General features: G+C 44.4%; 1 protein-coding gene across 4 annotated transcripts in view; it reads left to right on the forward strand.

Annotated features, from left to right (window-relative positions):
• ATPAF1 (ATP synthase mitochondrial F1 complex assembly factor 1) overlaps positions 1-19,625 on the forward strand; it is a 36,582-nt gene extending 16,957 nt beyond the window's left edge. Inside the window, exons 7-10 of one of the 4 annotated variants that reach the window (XM_027108660.1) lie at positions 421-516; positions 2,205-2,312; positions 8,303-8,376; positions 16,360-19,625. In XM_027108660.1, coding sequence (XP_026964461.1) covers positions 421-516; positions 2,205-2,312; positions 8,303-8,376; positions 16,360-16,573 — 492 coding nt within the window. In that variant the 3' untranslated portion in view covers positions 16,574-19,625. Of the gene's footprint in view, positions 1-420; positions 517-2,204; positions 2,313-8,302; positions 9,377-9,407; positions 11,110-16,359 lie in introns of those variants that run through there. The other 3 variants (XM_027108664.1, XM_027108662.1, XM_027108661.1) reach the window with 3 other exon arrangements.

Genomic DNA, 19,625 nt, shown 5'->3' on the forward strand with positions numbered 1-19,625 from the left:
AAAGCAATTATGCTCCAGTAAAGATGTTAAAAAAAAGTATACATATAGTTTGATACGATTTAATTTTTTAAACATGCAAACAGTACTGTTTCTTGTTTATGGATGTATACCTATACATTAAAAGTATAAAAACCTGAAAGGGAATGACAGACACCAAATGCAGTTTACCTGTTATACTGGAATGGAATTAGAATGGGTTTACAGAGAGAGCTTCAATTGGATCTCTAATGCCGCCTTTCTTAGGTGGGTTGGGAAGTGCATGAGTGTTTGTTACATTATCACATACATATGAATTTCATAATTTAAAAAAAGTTTTAAAACCCAAACTTTGAAGAAATGGAGTGAATGACACAGGTGGTTGGACATAGAGCAAATGATTTTATTTATTCATCTGTCTCCTCATGTATTTGTTTCCCACAGTTTCTTTGTGCACTGCCAAGAAGGGAAGGTTATGAGTTTTTTGTCGGGCAGTGGACAGGTACTGAACTCCATTTCACTGCACTTATAAATATTCAGGTAGGTGGCCTGTGCTCAGCCCCTAGATGAAGGAGGCCTACCCCTCTGTGTTATTATGAGCCCTTGCTGAGGCTTGAGGACGCATAATATGTACTAACTACCAGCAGGATTTGCTGTAGCACTGATGAATTGTCATACTTTTTTGGGCTAGCTTTTTAGGCCCCGCTCACTACCTAGAAATTGAAAAGATCCCAAAACACGTTCTCTGACTATTGCTGGCTCTCTGCTCTCTTCCCCATACATCTATAACATTTACTGCATGTACCTCACTTACCAAACATGGGTGAGTGGTGATGGTTATCTTCATAACCTTAAGGTAGGCGCTTTGTCTTACATGTGTTTTATTGACCAGGTCAGCACTTTCTGAGGTGCTAGATGCATAGTTTTCATTTCACAGATGTCGTTTTGTTTGCTTCCCTCCTTCCTTTTTCTTTGTTTTACTCCCAAGTATTAGATTAAGAAGTTTGATCCAAAGCATTTGAAGCTTTTAAAATAAAAGTGTTTTAAATAAGATCATCACTAGGATTGACATTCTATATTTGGAGGCTGAATCTGGCAAAAACAAGAATGTATTATAATCGCTTTGAAGTTGGGGTAAAGGGAGCACAAAACAGAATGAGAATTTGCTCATGACTGTAGCCCTTGTGATTGTATCCAAAAATTATATTGTGTTTGTTTTTTTAAAAAAAAAAAAGTAGAAAGAAAAGAAAAAAAAAATAGTGGGCTCAGAGAAGGTAGTTCACAGTGCTGGTAAGTGGTAGAGCTGGAGTTGCTTGACTCCAGGTTATGGACTCCAAAGTCTATGAACTTAACCATTATGCTGTTGTGTTGGAAACTACGCTAGGACTGCCTTCGTGAAGCTCATATACAAGTATAGGAAAAAGATCCAGAAACATAATTATGACCAAAATGATGTGTATTTGAAGTACGTTCGAGAGAACTGAGGCTGAACTATTATTAAGAGTACCCTAGCAATAATTAGGTATTGATAATTAAAAGGACTTTTGCTGAAATTTTAAAGATGAAACCCAGAGATCTTTTGAATGTATAGTTGTTTCCTTCTATACTATGTGAGGGCTTAGGCTTTGAACCTAGCCTCTCTTCCTAGTCTGGAGTGAGGTCTAGTCACCACTGCCCTGTCCCTTCTTCATGAAATTATGATGTTCCCATTCTTCTTTCCCCCCTTCCTCCCACCCAGATTATATTTTAAAACTGCACATTACAAATCTGGCCCATGTGCAAACTCTCCAGCTGTTTGCTACAGCTTAAAAGAGCTTAGTCCTCAGAGCCAGCCAAGGGGAGTAGATTTCAACTGTGAAATGCACTAGTCCATAAAGGCGGCAATTACACAGGCATATTGCTTTATTTAGGACTTGATCTGGTAGCTGCTTGTGCCGTTTTGTTTTTAAATATATGGCCGTGATGAAGGATTCACTGCCTACTGTAAACATTTTCCGGGAGAAAAGCCAAACCTTTTTCAATTGAAGACACAAATAACACTGTGCAAGCTGTCGGTTTCGATGTGCCTTGGCAGACCTGGCCACCGCCACGTGCTAGTCCTCCGACTCACCAGCCACCCAAGGGGCTGTTAAGAGCCAGAATTCCCTCCAGACTCTCTGTTGCTGTGAAGTCGCGGTTTTGTTGTGGTGGCACCTTACTGAGCCTTGATTAAGTGTTCCTCCTTACAGACCCGAGGGGAAGCTGCAGCCAGCCAGCTGATTTTGTATCACTACCCTGAACTTAAGGAAGAAAAGGGCATAGTGCTGATGACAGCAGAAATGGATTCCACGTTTCTGGTAAGAATCAACTTTTACCTTTTTGGATTTACCTGGTGACCCTGAAGGTATTCAGATACAGTTATATGGTATCTGCACTTGTTACCTTTCTAAAATCCAGTAATTCTGCCTCCAAGACACATCTGGCCCTAGGGGTTTCAGGCAAGAGACTATGGACAAGTAAATTGGCTTCTTAAATGTAGGGAAGAGTTCAAAGTCTAGAATAGTTCTTAATCTTTTATCTTCCTCCACACTGTTCACATGTACAGCATTCATCATACATAGTGAATTTCCTTCCTCCTTTTCCCATTTGCTGGGATAGAGCATTGACCATATGCCCGTAGGTAATGATGTCTGTTGTGTTTGTTCTTTACATATCCAGGGCCAGGAGCAGTTTTATGACTACTGTTCAGCCTGTTCGTCTAGTCCTTGCTCATTTCAGTCTCATTTATCTGGCAGGGTTTAAGTTCAGGATGTCCTCAAGACAGTGGGCACGTTAGTGCCTCTTCCTCCTGAGGTTCTTTTTTACAACACCCACTTATTTTTCCTCTGTCTCTTAATCAGCTGCATACAAGAAAGGGAAAAGTTATGCTACTCAGCTAGTATCTCATAGTAGCAGTAAGTCCCAAGTCTAGGACATAATTGAGACTCTCCTTCCTTGTCTGTTATTCCTGTAACTGTTCAGTCCCATTTCTCCCATTCTTCCTTCTACCCATCACACTCAACTGGAAGTCACCCAAAATCCTACCCAGAAGAATGGAGTTGCCATTAACTGAGACAGACAAGACTGCAGGCGGAAGAGGTTTGGGAGGAAGATCAGGAGCTCAGTTTTCAACACGTTAAATCTGAGACGCCTGTTAGATATCCAAGTAGTAGGCAGTTAGATACATGAGCTTGGAGTTCAGGGGAGAGGTCCAAGCTAGAGAGAGAAAAGTGAGAGGAGTCAGCATTCAGGGGAGAGGCCCAAGCTAGAGAGAGAAAAGTGAGAGGAGTCAGCATACAGGTTGTTATTTAAAGCCATGAGACTGAATGAAATCACCAAGGAAGTTAATTAAGGTAGAAAAGAGAAGAGGTCTAAGAACTGAGCCCTGGAGTGATGAGGAAGCATCAGCAAAGAAGATTAAAAAGGAAGAGTCAGTGAGACAGGAGGAAAACTAAGATGGTAGAAGCCCCTGGAAGCTAAGATAAAATGTTTCAAGGAACAAGGGTGCTCAACTAGCCAAATCTCACTTGCTGGTAGGGCAAATGAGATGAGGACTGAGAATTTACTAGATTTCACAACATGGAAGTCATTGGGGACCTTTATAAGGGCAGTTTCAAAGGAGTGGTAGGACAGAAGCATGATTGGAGTACATTTAAGAAAGAATGGGAAGAGAAAGAGTAAGCATAAACACATCTTTCAAGGGATGTTTTTGAGAAGGGAAGGAGAGAATAGGGGAAGAAGTGGGGATGAGAGTGTTTTTTTGGTTTTGTTTTAAATGAGAGAAATAACATTATATGTATAGGCTGATGGAAAGATCCAGTAGAGAGGGAAATATTGATAATGGACAAGAAGGAGGCTGGAGAGTTGTTGAAGTGGTGTTTTTGAGTGGGGTGAGTCTTGGGAATGAGGGGTTGATCTTTGCCAGAAACGTAACAACAGGAGAGAAGCCAGGATATAATGACACAAATACAGTTAAATGAATAGAGGTGGTGGTAGCTTGTAAGAAGTTCTCTTCAGATTGCTTAGTGAAAAGAAAGATGGTCAGCTGAGAGTGAGGATGGAAGAATAGGTGTTGGACTTTTGGGTGGAAAAGAGAAAGTGTGAAATTGTTGTCTAGGACAGGCCCATGAGTTGAGAATGTGTTCTACATCTTTAAGTAGTTGAGGAAACAAACAACTAAAAAAGAATAATATTTCATGGCCTGTGAAAAGTATATGAAATTCAAATTTCAGTGTCTGTAGATAAAATTTTATTGGAACACAGCCATGTTTATCATTTACATGTTATCTATGGCTGCTTTACCTCTACAACAGAGTTGAGTAGCTGCAACAGAGACTGTAGGGCCGTAGAGCCTAAAACATTAACAGTGTCTCCCTTTCCAGAAAGTGTTTGTTGACGTGTGATCTAGGAAAATGGAAGAGAGAATGGGTGTGCGGGTACAAGCACAGAGAGGGAGGACCGAGAGTTGGATTTAACTAGGGTTATGGTTTAGCCAAGTGATGTAATGAAGCAAGATAGGGACCAGGAATTTAAAAGTGAATGCAAAGGAATGATTGTAATTATTGACAATGGAGTGCAAGTTGGATAAAGAGGGAAGTGGAAACATGAGAAAGGTTAGAGACAGAACTGCGAGTCCTACTTGAGTTAAAGGATTTTTTAATTTGGGAGTGAGTGTTAAATATAGGAAATAGTAGACAAAGTACGGATGTTTCAAATTGAGATTTGGAGGGGATATAGTTATCAATAATGATAAAGTTTAAAATTTGACCACAGGAGTGAGTGACATAGAGATTATACTGCATTTTCTGATCTTCAGCAAAGCATAATATCTAACTGTATTAGAAGTGGACTCTAGAGGTCAGAGGAGACGCTTTCTGTTTTAGCATTTATACCCCCTCACCCTAGTAGTCTCAGACCCATAATTATTAAAATTTGCTTCCTAGCCTTATATTTAACATCATACCAGACAACACACCTTTGCCTTGTATAAGTCAACTTGACTGTGAGTTTCTAATGTAGTACAGAATTAGACATGTTAGAATTTAGTGTAGAGATACACGATTCAGAGATGGGAAACCTAGAAATGTAATATAAATATATGATCCCCTGCACACTCATGCATGAGTTTGCAGTTTAGGCATAGTGTTTCCAAATACAGTAAAGCAAATGAATAGAAATACCTGGAAACTAGAGGTTTCTTCTGAACTGATTAACTTTAATGATGAAAATTTAGTATAGTATTAGAAAGCCTTATTTGTGTCCACATGTGTGTTAACAGATGATTTCATTGGAATGTAGTAAGCGCTAGGAGAGAGACATGCACAGCATTGGGGGAGGGGGCAGGGGGAGCGTTCCTGGCCCAGAAGGAGGAAGAAGCCTTCCTAGAGATGACACCTGAGCTGAACCTCAAAGATTAGCAGGAGTTTAGCAGGGTAAAGTGGGGAGGGGGAGGGGAATGTTCCAGGTGGTGGAAATAGAATACATAAATGCTAGGAGGCATAAAATGACTTGGGGTATTACAAGCAGTTTGCTGTCACTGGTATATTAAAAAAGGAGGTTTGGTGGGTTGTGTTTAAAGGATCAGCTTTATCCTGTGGGCACAAAAAGATCATTAAAGGGTTTTGAATGGGAGTTGACCCATAAAGAGTTGGATTTTAAGACCATTAACCTTAAGTATTTGCTTCCTAAATATTTTTTAGTTCTAGCCTGGTCAGTGTGATCATTTAAAATGCAGTTGCAATAGTCTGGGCAAGAAGTAGTAAAGACCTAAACTAGAGCAGTGGTAGTAGGGATGGAGGAGAGAGAATGTCTCCAGAAATATATAGGGAATAAAATGGGCAAGACTTGGTAATTTGATTGTAGCTATTAAGATTGAAAAGAGGGAGGAATCAGGTTTGTTAATAAACCTCCTTGTTGAGCAACATAGGGAATTAATATGTTTATCTTCTTGGGTCTTGGAAAGGGAAGAGACTACTGTTTCATGTTGAGAGAATAAAAGGCAGGGGGTGAATAAGTGGGCAGGGGTTGGGGTGCAGGAGAGCTTTCCATAATTCTCCATGAGAGACATTTGCACATATCTCCATATCTTAACTCTCTACCCACCATTCTAATGGTCTTCAAACTAGTGGTCAGAGCCCTTTATCCACACAGAATCTTATTATGTAAAACCCCAGGATATAACAGCTGAAAGAGAGGTGAAGGGACCAGAGGCATCTCCACCTAGGACTCTGCAGTTTGAGCAGCACTGTTCTAGAATGTACACAACTGAAATCACCCTTACCTCCACCATCCTAAGCCTCAAATAAAAGTTGACTCACAGGCCCTACAGTTTAGGGCCTCAGAGAGTGGTGGTATCTGCCTCAGGTTATGCACTTGCTTTAGAGATGGTTTGTTCTTGAGGCATGTTTGAATATAAGAAAGATAAAAATGATGAAGTAGAGTTACCGACCTTGATCAGTCTTAATTATTTGCCCCACCAGAAATACTATCAGGGTGAAGTGGAGGGAGTACCAGCCTGGGAGTCCAGAGGTCTGGTCCTTGGTCTGCCACTTGTTAGCCATATGACCTTGGGTCTATCCCTGACCCTCATCTGCTTTGGTTTCCTGGTCCATTAAATGAGGACTGGGTGATCTCTAAGGCCCCTTCCAGCTCTAAAATTCTATTAATTTGAAATAGCCAGCATTTTGGAAAATGGCTTTTGATTGAAGATCCAGTCTCAGAGATCAGTGCCTGCTTATGAGAAATGACCTGCAAGGCCCATAGGAGGGAATGGAGGTGAAGCAGGCTGTGGTATTTATAAACCTCTTTTCATCACTGTAGCTACGCATAGCACTTTTGACAGTTTTAGTAGGAATTTTCCATTATCGCTTGGGGTTGGGTTTTGGCTGTGTGAACATTGTAATCATGAATAAGTGCCTCTGATCAGCTGGCACCAGAGAATGTATAGGAAACAAAAGTAAGAGTTTTTGAAGTAACTCTCTTGTAAGGTTTCAAGAGTGTAGCCTGTGTCCTGATCCCACTTCTGTTACACAGAGTGGTCTGGTCACCATTTCCCTGCTACTGAGCTTTAGAGAAGGTGGCCCCTTCTTTTCCCTGGGGCTTTGCGGGTGGATTAGTTAGAAATGACTGCATAACAAATTACTACTCCAAAACTTAGTGGCTTAAAACAACAAATATCTATCGCCTCACAGTTTCTGTGTGTCAGGAGTTCAGGAGCAGCATGTCTGGGTGGCTCTGGCTCAGTCTCTCATGAAGTTGCTGTCAAGATGTTGGCAAGGACAACAGTCATTTGAAGGCTGATTGGGCTTGACGATCCACCTCTGACCCCACTTGCATGGCTGTTGGCAGGAGGCCTCATTTCCTTGCCACACTGGCTTTTCCGTAGGCTACTTGAATGTCCTCATGATATGGCAACTGACTTTCCCCAAAGCAAGTGATTCAAGAGAGATAGCAAGACAGAACCTGCAATGTCTTCTGTGACTGAATAGCAGAAGTCATTTTTCATCATTCCACTTTAGTCTATTCGTTAGAAGCAAGTCACTACGTATAGCCAACACTCAAGGAAAGAGAAACGAGGCTCCATCACAGGGAAGAAAGAGTGTCATAGAGAATGCCCTGGCAGTCCAGTTGTTAGGGCTCCGCACTTTCACTGCCGAGGGCCTGGGTTCAGTCCCTGGTCAGGGAACTAAGATCCCACAAGCCACGCAGCACAGTCAAAAAGAAAAAAGAAAAAAACATTGTGTCATAGACTTTATGGACGAATTGTAAAACTACAGCTGGCTTTGGCACTACTTTTTTGACTGAGGTGGTATGAGGAACAGGTTTTATTTCAAAGTATGTCTGGTTAGTCAAGAACTTAGTAGTAACTCACAAACTGGTTCTTGGAGCTGGGTAACTATTGCTATTTTTTTCCCCCTTGAGATAAACTAAACAGTTACTAAAGAACTGAATGAAGAGGGAAATTTTTAACATATGCATTAATTTATTAGCAAACATTCACCAGATTTCACTGGGTACAGGATGTAAAAGAAGCACATACTTTGAGAAATTCACACAAAGGAAGACAGACAAAAAAGAAAAGAGGAAAAAAAGGACAGATACAATACAGTATGATGCATACTATGTTAGAGGGACGTGTAGGGTAATTTGAATACACAGAAAAGGGGCACCTCACCAAGACTTGGGATGTCAGGGAAGCTTTCTGCAAGCAGTGACTCCTGGATGAGGGCCCCCAACTGCCATAGGACTTAGACACAGAGCTTCATGGCCCTGTGCTGGAAAGGACCTGACTGTTCTTTTTACCTTTCAGAATGTTGCTGAGGCACAGTGCATTGCCAACCAAGTTCAGCTCTTCTATGCCACTGATCGAAAAGAGACCTACGGGTTAGTGGAGACCTTTAACTTCAGACCAAACGAGTTCAAATATATGTCTGTCATCGCTGAATTGGAACAAAGCGGACTTGGAGCAGAACTGAAGTGTTCTCAGAACCAGGATAAGACTTAGAGCTGTAAGGCTGGTTTACAGAGTTTGCTCAGCCCTGGATAGTCCTGAGCCTGCCCACCCCCTGACCTCTCAGGAGCTCAGCATCGATAATGAGCAGTCTCTAAGGAGTTGCCCTGTATGCTTATTGCAAGAAGTAACGTGGCGGTGAGCCCTGTTACTTGACAGTCAGGAACCAAGGCACCCAAGCGTTCTGATCATTATCTCCCAGCATACTTGAGGTTTCCTTTTTAAGTGTTTGAGGTCATAACCAGAGACAGCCAAGGATCCACAAGGTGGTTGACTTGATTTTACACACTGCAATAGTATATTTGTTTTCTGGACATTTTGACTGCACAGCTCCCAAATGTTAGTTCCTCATCTTTATAAACTGTGACAGGATAATAAGCTTGAAGACCTGCTGTAGTTAGATGTGGGCTCTACATACTCTTCCCACTTGGCTGGCCACAGGCATAACCCAGGTATCCTGTTAGACTCTAGAACAACCAGATACTGCCATCAGGATTAAGACTCCGTCTAGATGCCCCCAGAGATGGCTTTAGTGTAGCTGGTTTGAAGTATCAGCAGATCTCAGTTATAGTTAAACGGGTACAGTGCCTGCCACCTGCATATTTTTAAACCATGGTTTGTGGTGCCTGCTTCTCTAACTCTGCCTGTTGGAAGCTGTGTATTTGGAGGGGCTGAATCGAGTGCAGTATAAATAAATCAACACTTTCGTAAAGAGAGGATGAATCCAGACTGGCTTTTTTTTTTTTTTTTTTAACAACTCTAAACCATGCCAGTATTATAGAAAAAGTAGGTGGAAGCAAATGTACCCATAATGGGTGTGGGGAAAATGTAGCAATAAAATAAAGTCTGGCTTATAATCTTTGTTACACTAAATAGTGAAATCTAAGCTGTGTTCTATCCCTAACGTCAGTACTATGGGCTGATTTCATCAAAACCCATCTTTGGACTCAGCAGTTGCTTGAAATGCCAGAAATAAGAAAGAAGCTCTCCAGCGCAGGAAACTCAGGTCTGGTTAGTAGTGCCACTGTTGTGGCTCCAAGCTCAGCGGTAGAAGCCGGTGGCGGTTACACACCTGCCTTCTGAACTCGAGGCCCCGGAGCGCGTCCCCGCCCCCAGTATTGTTGTCAGCTGCCTCTATTATAACACCTTTCCTTTTCTTCATCTAACATGCTCCACTTTGCTGCTCCTGCCTATGGTCTGGCGAATGACACGATATAGTGAGTGGGAATGTAACCAGGATTTGCAGTTTGTGTGTGTGTTTTCTCTATTACAGGAGACTTTTTATAAGTTGGGCTTGTCCCCAAGTCCTTTAAATGGGGTTGGACTTCCCATTATTTTCTGAGCTGTGTTTATTTTGCTGTACTTCTGAGTCTGTGTGTAGAAAGAGATAGTGTTTGTTTAACCTGGAAAAGTTGCTGGTCTTTCACAGTTTCTCTTAAGGTTGAGCTGTTTCCTAATGCAAGTTCAGGCCTCTGTTCCTGACAGTTAACCTTTTTGAGAAACTTGAGTCTGGATGTTTGGCGTCCCAGGAATCTCTGATAGCAGGTGGAGTTACTTTCATGGATATGTTTCCTTTTCCCTCCAGATGGACCCAGGCTTTAGCCATAGTACCTTTCATAACACCTCCACCAGAAGGTGAGAAAATGATGGGGAAAGAAGCCAGAACTGGCTGCTCATTTTATTGTTCCTCCCAGCTTTGCCCTGAGTCCCCCACTCGCCAGAGAAGTATGTATCCATGGCCAGTTACTTCGGACATGATCAGAGTACCGTCTGGCTGTTCTTTATATTTACCTAGCAAGATCTGGCAAACAACTAAAAGAAAATTGTTACATTAATCAGTCCCCTGGTACAACATGGTGTTACAGAAAGTGGACAGACTTTACAGTTAAGTGAATCTAGGTTCAGTGTTGGGATTCATTAGCTCTAAATGTTGAACAAATTATTTAAGCTCTCTAATTCTGTTTCTTTATCTGTAAAATGAGAGTAATAATATCTACCTCACAGGATTATTGTGAGAATTAAATTAACTTATATAGAGACTATATAGAGCTTAATAAATGTCATCTCCCCTCTTCCTCCCTTCTTGCCCTGCCTCTCACCAAAGGCCAACACAAATGAGCATTTCAGATGTGCAGATCATTCTTCATTACAGTTTTATAAGCAAACGGGTTCTCAAACTTTAATTTGCAGTGGAATTACCTAGAGCACTTTAGAATGCAGACTCCCAGGTCCCAAAGCCCAACCTGCTGAAGTGCTGGGAATCTGCATTTTAATATGTGCTCCAGATGATTCTGATGTAGATAATTAGCCAGCCACACTCTGAGGACCACTACCTTATCTGTTCTTCACAAAAAATACCCGTTAGCCAGGTCTCTCGTTCCTGTGGACATGAACCGTAGAATCCCGTCCCTCTGCTCTTTGCCTCCTGTAGGGGTCCCCTCGGCATACGCTACATTATATTTACTCATGTACGTATCTTTCCCCCAGATGTGAGCTCCTTGAGGGCCAGGGTTTATCTCCATTCTCAGCACCAAGGACATGGTCTGGAACAGAGAAGATACTCAGGTTTTTGTTAAATAAATAAATGACATGGATTTTAGCCAAAACATTATCTTGTTCTGTATATGCTTATATTTAAATAGTTTGAAATTAAGGGGCTCTCTTGACACACACAGGTCGAAAACTTAACTGAGTAGGAAGATAGCAAGTTAAACACAGATTCTCTGTATCTCAGCTAACCTCCTGCACTTCTTTGGTGGGCTGTCCGCTCAGTGCAATTCAATAGTCGCTCACAGAGCACTTCCTCTACAACCTCTGAGTTAGGTGCTGACATAGTGGAGTGAGTACGATGGTCCCTGCGCTCAAGCTGTGTTCCAGCCACCACCTGTGTCTCTTGCCTCTGATTCTGTGCCTCACATCTAGCGCCTGGTAAGAGTTTGCCTTGTCTTGTTCTGATGCTGTTTATACTGCTGTTTCTTTCTTCCCCAAGCAGTTGGGAAGCAGGAGCCACATGCTCTGTTTTTTGCAATCTCTGCAATACTGACCTGTTGTTCAGTCTTGGAGAAGAGGTACAAAGGCCCACTCCCCCAGCCATTTAATTTAGAATCAATTCAGCATTCATTAATATTTATGGAGCACCTATTATATGCCAAGCACAATTATAGGAAACTGGGGAATACAGCAATGAAGGGACAACTAAGGCCCCTGTTCTCATGGAGCTTATATTCTTGTGGAGAAGACAAATGAATAAACCAACAAGATTATTTCAAATACTGAAAATTTTAAAATGTGATAGAATGTGGAGTGAAGGCAATAACTTAATGGTCAGGAGCACCATCTCTGCAGAGGTGACAGCTGATGCTTTAGCTGGGGAAAGTACCAGGTAAGGAGATCAGCAAGTGCTGAGGCCTTGAAGCAGGGCCCAGCTAAGCATGCTTGTCTCTGGGCACAGATTTAAAGGTTCAGTCCAGCGTTGATGAGTTCAGAGTTCAGTGAAGCAAGACACTGACATGAATACTAACTACAATACAAGGCAAACTGACCAGTGCCATCTCAGAAGAGGGGCAAGGAGGGTAAGAGAACACTACTGGGTGCTGTGGGGAATGCACGTCTTGCTAGACCATGGTACCTTCCCTGAAGCACCCATGGCTTAACAGGGAATAGAGGGTAGATGATATTAAAATCTCAAAGAATATATATTCCATCCAAGAGACAGGAGGCGCTCTGAGTTCAGAGTTGGTCTCAAAATATATACACGTTAACAATACCACTAACATCTATTATTGGGGGCTTACCATGAGCCAGGCGTGGTGCTGAGCCCTTTACTCGGATTGTCTCAGTCCTTCTTACAACCCAATGAGATCGGCAGAAACCTGCTGGTTGGTGGGATGTGCTGCTGCTCTCCTTGCACCCCCTGCCTTCCCCCACCTCCAGCTCAGAAAAGAGGGCAGCTTCCCAATCACCCCAAACCCGTTCCAATAGCCAGCTCAGGCCTTAAGAAGTCATGGGTGTCTCTTGAACAAGCCCTTGCTCTGAGAAACAGGTGTGCCAGTTATCCTGCCAACAACTTAAGAACAGAATGCACTCATTATACATTTCTGATTCATCCAAACTTTCTTTCAAGAGCCATCATGTTCTACCTAAAGGAGGACCTTTTTGTGCTCTGTTTCATACCACGTGGAACATTTTGGTCTTGGCAATTCTGTTAATGTGGCAGGGTGGTGGCAGCATTTTTATCCCTATTCTGCTAAAGGAGGGACTTGGTGCACGAAAAGGCAAGAGATGACTTGAAGGTCGCTGCTTCAGGAACCAAGCCAGGAATAGAAGGCCGTGCTCCAGACTTAATGGTATCATTGGTAACGCCCACTGAGCAGGCTCATCCCTCAAATTCACAGGGCTACTGCTGAGCCCTCTGGGCCTCAGGAACTGCAAGAGCCACAACAAAAATCAGTTCATACGACTTACGAATCCTCCCAAGCTGCCTAGAGCTTTCAGAACAAAGTCCCTTTGGATCAGCTCACAAGAGCTTTAAGAACTGGTCTCTGGTGACTTCTCCAGGCGCATCTATTGCTAGGCCCCTCTGACTCCCTTAGCTCCAGCCAGTGCGGATGACCGGCAGTTCCCCAAATACACTGTGCTGTTCTTCCCTCCGCTCTGATCTTAGCATAGACTTTGCCAGCTTCTCCCCCTTCATCAAGTTAATTCTTATTTGTCTTTCAAAGCTCCACTGAAACATCTCTACCAAGGCCTTCCCTGGCACTTAACCCCCTCTACGCTGTCCCCACCTGGTGTGTACTCCCCTGAGCTTCCCCAGCATTTTGTGCTCTGCCTTTACAAGGCTGTCTATCCCAGAGACTGGACACTCCTCAGAGACACAGATCATATCTTACTGGACATTGTATTCCCAGGGTCCAGCATGAAGCCCAGCACAGAGAGAGAAGATACCAGTGACTGTTGAATAAATTCCTCTTGGACGACTGCTCAGCTCAGACCACCTGTGTCCGCAAACATCCCTCGTACAATGAGACCCAGCCTTGGCAAACCCATCGCGATCATGCCCCAGGCCAGCCCCAGGCAGTGGCCATTTCGCTTGTTCTTACTGCAGAGGCTGCATGTGAAAACAAAGCCAAGGAGCCATCAGAGGAGGCAGCTGGTCCAGGGTTTGTAAGCAAAAGGAACCGAGACAGCGAACAAACTTGGGGAGCAAAACAGTTATTTTTACCAGCCTGGCACGTTCAAGCTCCTGTCTTGGCTTACCAGGGCTTAGCATTAAAAAGATCTCATACGCTGTCTAGTAACTAGTTTTCAACTGTACTTCAAGAACATTCCAACAGTTCCTAGAGGTGGGGATCCTGGTAGCCTGGTCCTTATCCCCAGCTCACCCAGAGAGAAGCAAGGTTTTTGTTTTTGTTTTTGTTTTTGTACTGGGCTTCCCATAAGCTGTCATTTGAAGAAACCGTTTCCAAGAAAGACCGAAGAAAACCTGGTCAAGTTTAACCTCCCACCCACCACAGCAGCCCTGCCTACAGCATCTCCAAGCCATTGGGCAACTGTTCGAAAACTTCCAGGGACTGCAAGCTCTCTACCCTGCTAGCTGACCTGGGCCCTGCAGAGACAGCTCTGAGTGATTGCGAGTTTGTCCCCACCATGCACTGAAATCTAACCATCTCTCCCGCCCCTCACTGGGCTTTGTTCTGCCCCACATAACTGGAGCCTCCCAGAAGAGTCTGTTGGCTTTTCTACCCCACAGCATCTCCTGCTGATGTGTGAAGATAGCTCTCAAGTTGCCTTGGAGTCTTTTCAGCAAATGGAGCAACCTTCTGTCTTTCCTTATATGACCCAAAACCCCAGCCCATGCTTCTGGACAAACTCACCAGAGTCTGCTTCACCGTTGGGGCCTGGAGTTAAGCCAAAGATAATCCTGTGGGGTGACCAGAGTGGATTTAGGATGGAAGTCCTTTGGAAGTTGGCCTGGCCCACTCTGAAGTCACCTCTCCACTTTGCCTCTCCACCGTGCCCTCCCCTCAACCTCGTCCCCACTTCCACCCTCAGCTGTCTTCCCAGGATCTGCTGTTAAACATGGCTTTTCCTACCTGGACTCTTGACTTTTGGGTCTCTACACTTATCCCTATATCATTTCATCTGACTGGTTTCAGCCCAGCATTCCCATCACATCTTGACTTGAACCTTGCCTGTTGCCGGGAACCCGTGTCCCTCCCTACAGATGTGATACTCGCTTTTCCTTGGTGCTCTTCTACACCTGCCATGGCAGTAATCAGAGGTAATCAGAGGTGTCCCCTCAAGTGTTTCACTTACTCCACCCGCTCCCACACACACACACACACACACACACACACACAAATCCTTACCTTGGTTTGAAGCATCACTACCGGGTCATGTTTGACTTTTGGTCCATTGTGATCCCCAGATCATTTTTTTTTTTTTTTGGCGGTACACGGGCCTCTCACTGTTGTGGCCTCTCCCGTTGCGGAGCACAGGCTCCGGACGCGCAGGCTCAGCGGCCGTGGCTCACGGGCCCAGCCGCTCCGTGGCATGTGGGATCTTCCTGGACCTGGGCACGAACCCGTGTTCCCTGCACCGGCAGGCAGACTCTCAACCACTGCGCCACCAGGGAAGCCCCACAGATCACTTTTGTTGTTATTGTTCCGACATTCATGATTTGGCATGAATCCTCACCTTGCATTCTTATTTCTTCAATCTACATTTATTTTCGCATTTTGGCTCTGCCTCTGGTCAGGTGGGAAGAAGCTGACAGATCTTATATTTTGACACTGATTTCGCAGGGGAGAAGAGGAAGCACAGAGGTGTTTTCCTGAGTCTCACTTGGTGTATGATTTCCAACAGACTGAGATATTTGCTTCCACTACCTAAGTTTCTTCCATTTGATGTTTTTCAACAATACTATGAGGATAACATTACTCCCATCTTACAAATGAGGACACTGGGGAGACAGCATCGTAGATGTTAAGAGTAAGGACTAAATTAGAATCTCAGCTCTGCCTTTGGACAAATTACTCAATCTCTCTGAGCCTTTTTTAAAAAAATTTATTTATTTATTTATTGGCTGTGTTTGGTCTTCATTGCTGCGTGCGGGCTTTCTCTAGTTGTGGAGAGCAGGGACTACTCTTTGTTGCAATGCAGGGGCTTCTCATTGCGGTGGCTTCTCTTGTTGCAGAGCATGGGCTCTAGGCGCATGGGCTTCAGTAGTTGTGGCACACGGGCTCTAGAGTTCAGGCTCAGTAGTTGTGGCGCACGGGCTTAGTTGCTCTGAGGCATGTGGGATCTTCCCGGACCAGGGCTCAAACCCGTGTCCCCTGCATTGGCAGGCGGATTCTTAAGCACTGCGCCACCAGGGAAGTCTTCTCTGAGCCTTTGTATTCTCACCTGTAAATTTAAAAATTAATGTTCCTATCTCAAAAGTTAAGAAAATAATTAAATGATACATGTAGAGTACTTAGCTCTATACTTCACACATAATACAAGTACAGAGTAGTAGCTGTTAGATTAAGTTCTTATCTTTTCAAGGCACACGTCTCCTATATAGACGAGGTGGGAACTTCTGCTTCTGGAACATAGATCTTCTACTTCTAGAACACAAGTTTCTGTTGTGCTATTTTTCCTGCACTGTATTTGCCATTTTCAGAAATTCTCTTCCAAGAATTTAAAGAGGCTTGAGCAATAGTAATCATGCCAGAGAGCATGACATTAGGAATTGGGGAATCTCAAGGCTGGATTCACAAGCTGGCGGGCGGGAGCAAGGAGGGGAAGGCTGGGTTAAGCCCAGACCAGAGCATACAGGTTGGAGTGACCACTATTTCTCTCTCCTTAACCACCAGCTGGCTGGACCTAGTGCCCATACCTGGACAAAGAAAGGGAGGCGTGGATGCAGGACTCAGAGCCCGGGAGCTGACATCTGGGTCAGGAGCCAGATGGCACTTGAAGTTCCAGGCCAAGGTGCAGGGCCTGCCAGATTATTTGGCTTATCAGACCAAGTTACTCCTGATTACAGACCGCTACTTACTTAATTCCTTGCCAACTCACCGCACATAACAGTTTACAGCTTAAAGAGACCAAAGCCTGTAATTTACCCACCTGGTTGGGCATCAGAAACACCTGAAGAACTTGCCAAAGATGTTGATTCTTGGGCCCCACCACTGAAATATGGATTCTTTTGGTCTGGAAAACAATTTTTTAAAAAATCTCTAGGTAATTCTGAGGCTCAGCCTGGTTTGGGAACCCCTGCAAAAACTAGTGATTTTATAGCTGAGGAAAAAGACCCCAAACCAGGTGAAATGACTTCCCCTACATCACACAGGGTATTGGTAGCAACATTCCTTCCATCCTTTTGTTGCAAATTTTCTCTGCACTTTCGTCCCAGGCAACACAAGTGGAAGATATCTGAAAAATAAGGATTTGATTATTGTCTGCTTCTAGGGACAATTTCTGGGGAGACACTAGCTGTTCCTAGCATGTCTTGGGTGAGGACCTTGAGGGACGACAGAGGAAAGCAGAGGCCTTCTGACCCTTGAAGTCCAGATAGCTTCCTCGTTCAGTTGTGAGAGCTGAGAATTCCCCAGGCCCATGACCCCTGGAGCCCAATGCTGGATTATCTGTTGCACTGGGTTATTGTGCCTGGCCCCTGTAGCTGCATGGAGAATTGTGTGTTGCCTGTGTAGGCTGAAGCTCTCCATCCATCGTATGTGCATTTGCTCTCGCCTGTGGTGAGGGAGCAGAGGCAGATGATGTACGGAGAGCTGGGCAGGCAGCAATGATGGAGAATGGATGGAAACTCAGCTACAAAGCTCAGCTGGGAGACTCACACCCCACTGGAGCTGGGATTGATTGGCTGCAACTTTCTCGCCCTTCTCACTTTTTCTCAGAGACAGCAGCCTGCACTGTGTCCTCTGGGTGCCCCGGTGGAGAAGGAATTGCTCTCACGGTCAGGGAAGCTCTGGGTATCTCAGAGGTGATCTACCACGTGCCTTATTCCCAGAGGCAGGCGACCCTCCACCCTAGAAGCCAAGTGACCCTCCAGTAGCCTTCTGCTTCCTGAACCCCTTCTCTCTGTACTTGGTCTCCTCCCTATCTCCTTCTCCTTTTCTACCCTCGGCTCACACTAAGTGACGTACTTTCTTGGGTGCTATCTGTATGGAGTATGACCTGTCCCAGCAGATTTTGCCAGGGTATCAAAGAGTAAGCAAGAAATCTAAGGTGGTGTCAAGGTTACTGAGGATGGTTGATGATCTTAATGCTGTTAATTGCATTAACATGGATCCAGGTACACATGTCTGCATTCATCTACTTTCCCAGAACACTTAGAAAAGTGCCTACCCCCTTTCAAATTTGTTCTCCTTTCCCTAACCTACAGGGTGGGTCATGTGACTACATCTGCTAAGCGCTCAGGCAATGTTGGGCAAGGGGGTGGACCATGAATTGAGTTGGGAGGCGTGGGTTTGAGTCCCAGCTCTGCCACTTTCAGGCTGTACCCCTTGGCCAAGTCATTTCACCTTTTGCTGCCAATACTCACCTCCCATGGTTGTTGCAGGACTCAAAAACGTCTGGAGTGATGAAAACACTTTGTGAACCAGAAAATCCCATACAACAGTTAGTTATTGCTACAGTGTTCCAGGGGAGAAGGTAAAAGAAATAAGAACCCACTTTTAAGGGTTTACAATCCAAAGGGAAGACAATAATCTCATGGGCTTAAGCAAGGAGCATTTCTGCAAAGCACTAAGAACTTTCTGTGCCAAGGGCTCCCCCCTGAGGAGGGTTGGTTCCAGGCAGCTGGCATAAGGCAGGAAGACTTCCTGGAAGAGAAAAGCACACGCCCTTAGTTCTCTTAGCCTTGGGCAATGCTGTGCTCCTACAGATGCTTCTTGAAAAAGGCCCAAATGCAGCCCATGACCAGCTGGATAACAACTTCAGGAAGTCACAGGCTGTACTTGCCATGGAATCCAGACTCCACGGAGTGCAGTGTGGGTCTCCACCAAGAAGTAGTTCCCGCCCACTGCCTGAATTGCTGCTTCCTGGATGTGGGGGACACAGTTTTCCCATTTCCAGGAAATGAAGCCACAAAGGCACCTAGGGGTTCTCCCAAAGAGAACTGCAGGGCAGAGTTTGGGGTGTCATCCTAACATGTCCAAGGCGTTCTTCCCCCTTAAGGGGATTGTCTTTCTCTCTTTCATGCCCCTCCATCCCTCCCTCTGGAGGGAAGGACAACTTAACAGCTACAGAAAGACAAATCTCCCTCCTTCCCAGGGTTGATGAGAGGAAGAAAAGACAAAATGCATCTCCAGCACATGTGTAGAGATGGTTCAGAGAATGTCTGTCATCATCAGTATTTATCTGTGGGCTGATCCCTTTTGCTCCCTGCTCCTCAGTTTTCTCATGTACTCTGTTGAGATTAGACTGAGTGATAGCCAAGGACCCTTCCCCTTTAAGAACCACCCCCTCTCTGACCTGCTGCTTACTTAGCATCTTCTGCAGCCTCAGTCTTATGAGCTATGAAGTGGGACACCTGGGCCTAGTGGAAGTTCCTCAGAAGACTGAGGCTTTGTCATCACCTACAAAGCAAGGGCAATATCTGCACCTGGCCCCAGAACAGTGCCTGCCATCTAATGAGCCCTCAGTAAATACTTATGGAATAAATGAATGAATGAACAAATGAATGAAATAGATATACTGTTTCCACCCCACCATGCTGCCTCTGTAAGATGTTAAAACTATACTAATTTACCACTTTTATTATTAGAAGACATCACCCTAGCCCTCTTGGAAGTCTCCCATTTTTACCCCACCTCACAAGTACCAATAGTATATGGGGAACGGGAAGAGGTTATCTTAGTCCATCAGGCTGCTATAACAGAATACCATAGATGTGGTGGCTTATAAACAACAGAAATGTATTTTTCATAGTTCTGGAGGCTGGGGAGTCCAAGATGAAGGCATCCACAGATTCAGTGTCTGGTGAGGACCTCCTTCCTGGTTCATAAACAGCTGTCATCTCACTGTGTCCTCACATGGTGGAAGGGGGAAGGGGATTCCCAGTCTTTTTTATATGGGCACTAATCCCATTCCTGAGGGCCCTACCCTCATAGCCTGA

This window comes from Aethalodelphis obliquidens, unplaced genomic scaffold, assembly GCF_003676395.1.
Source record: "Aethalodelphis obliquidens isolate GAN/ISIS:26980383/991018 unplaced genomic scaffold, ASM367639v1 scaffold9, whole genome shotgun sequence".
Taxonomy (NCBI): Eukaryota; Metazoa; Chordata; class Mammalia; order Artiodactyla; family Delphinidae; genus Aethalodelphis; species Aethalodelphis obliquidens.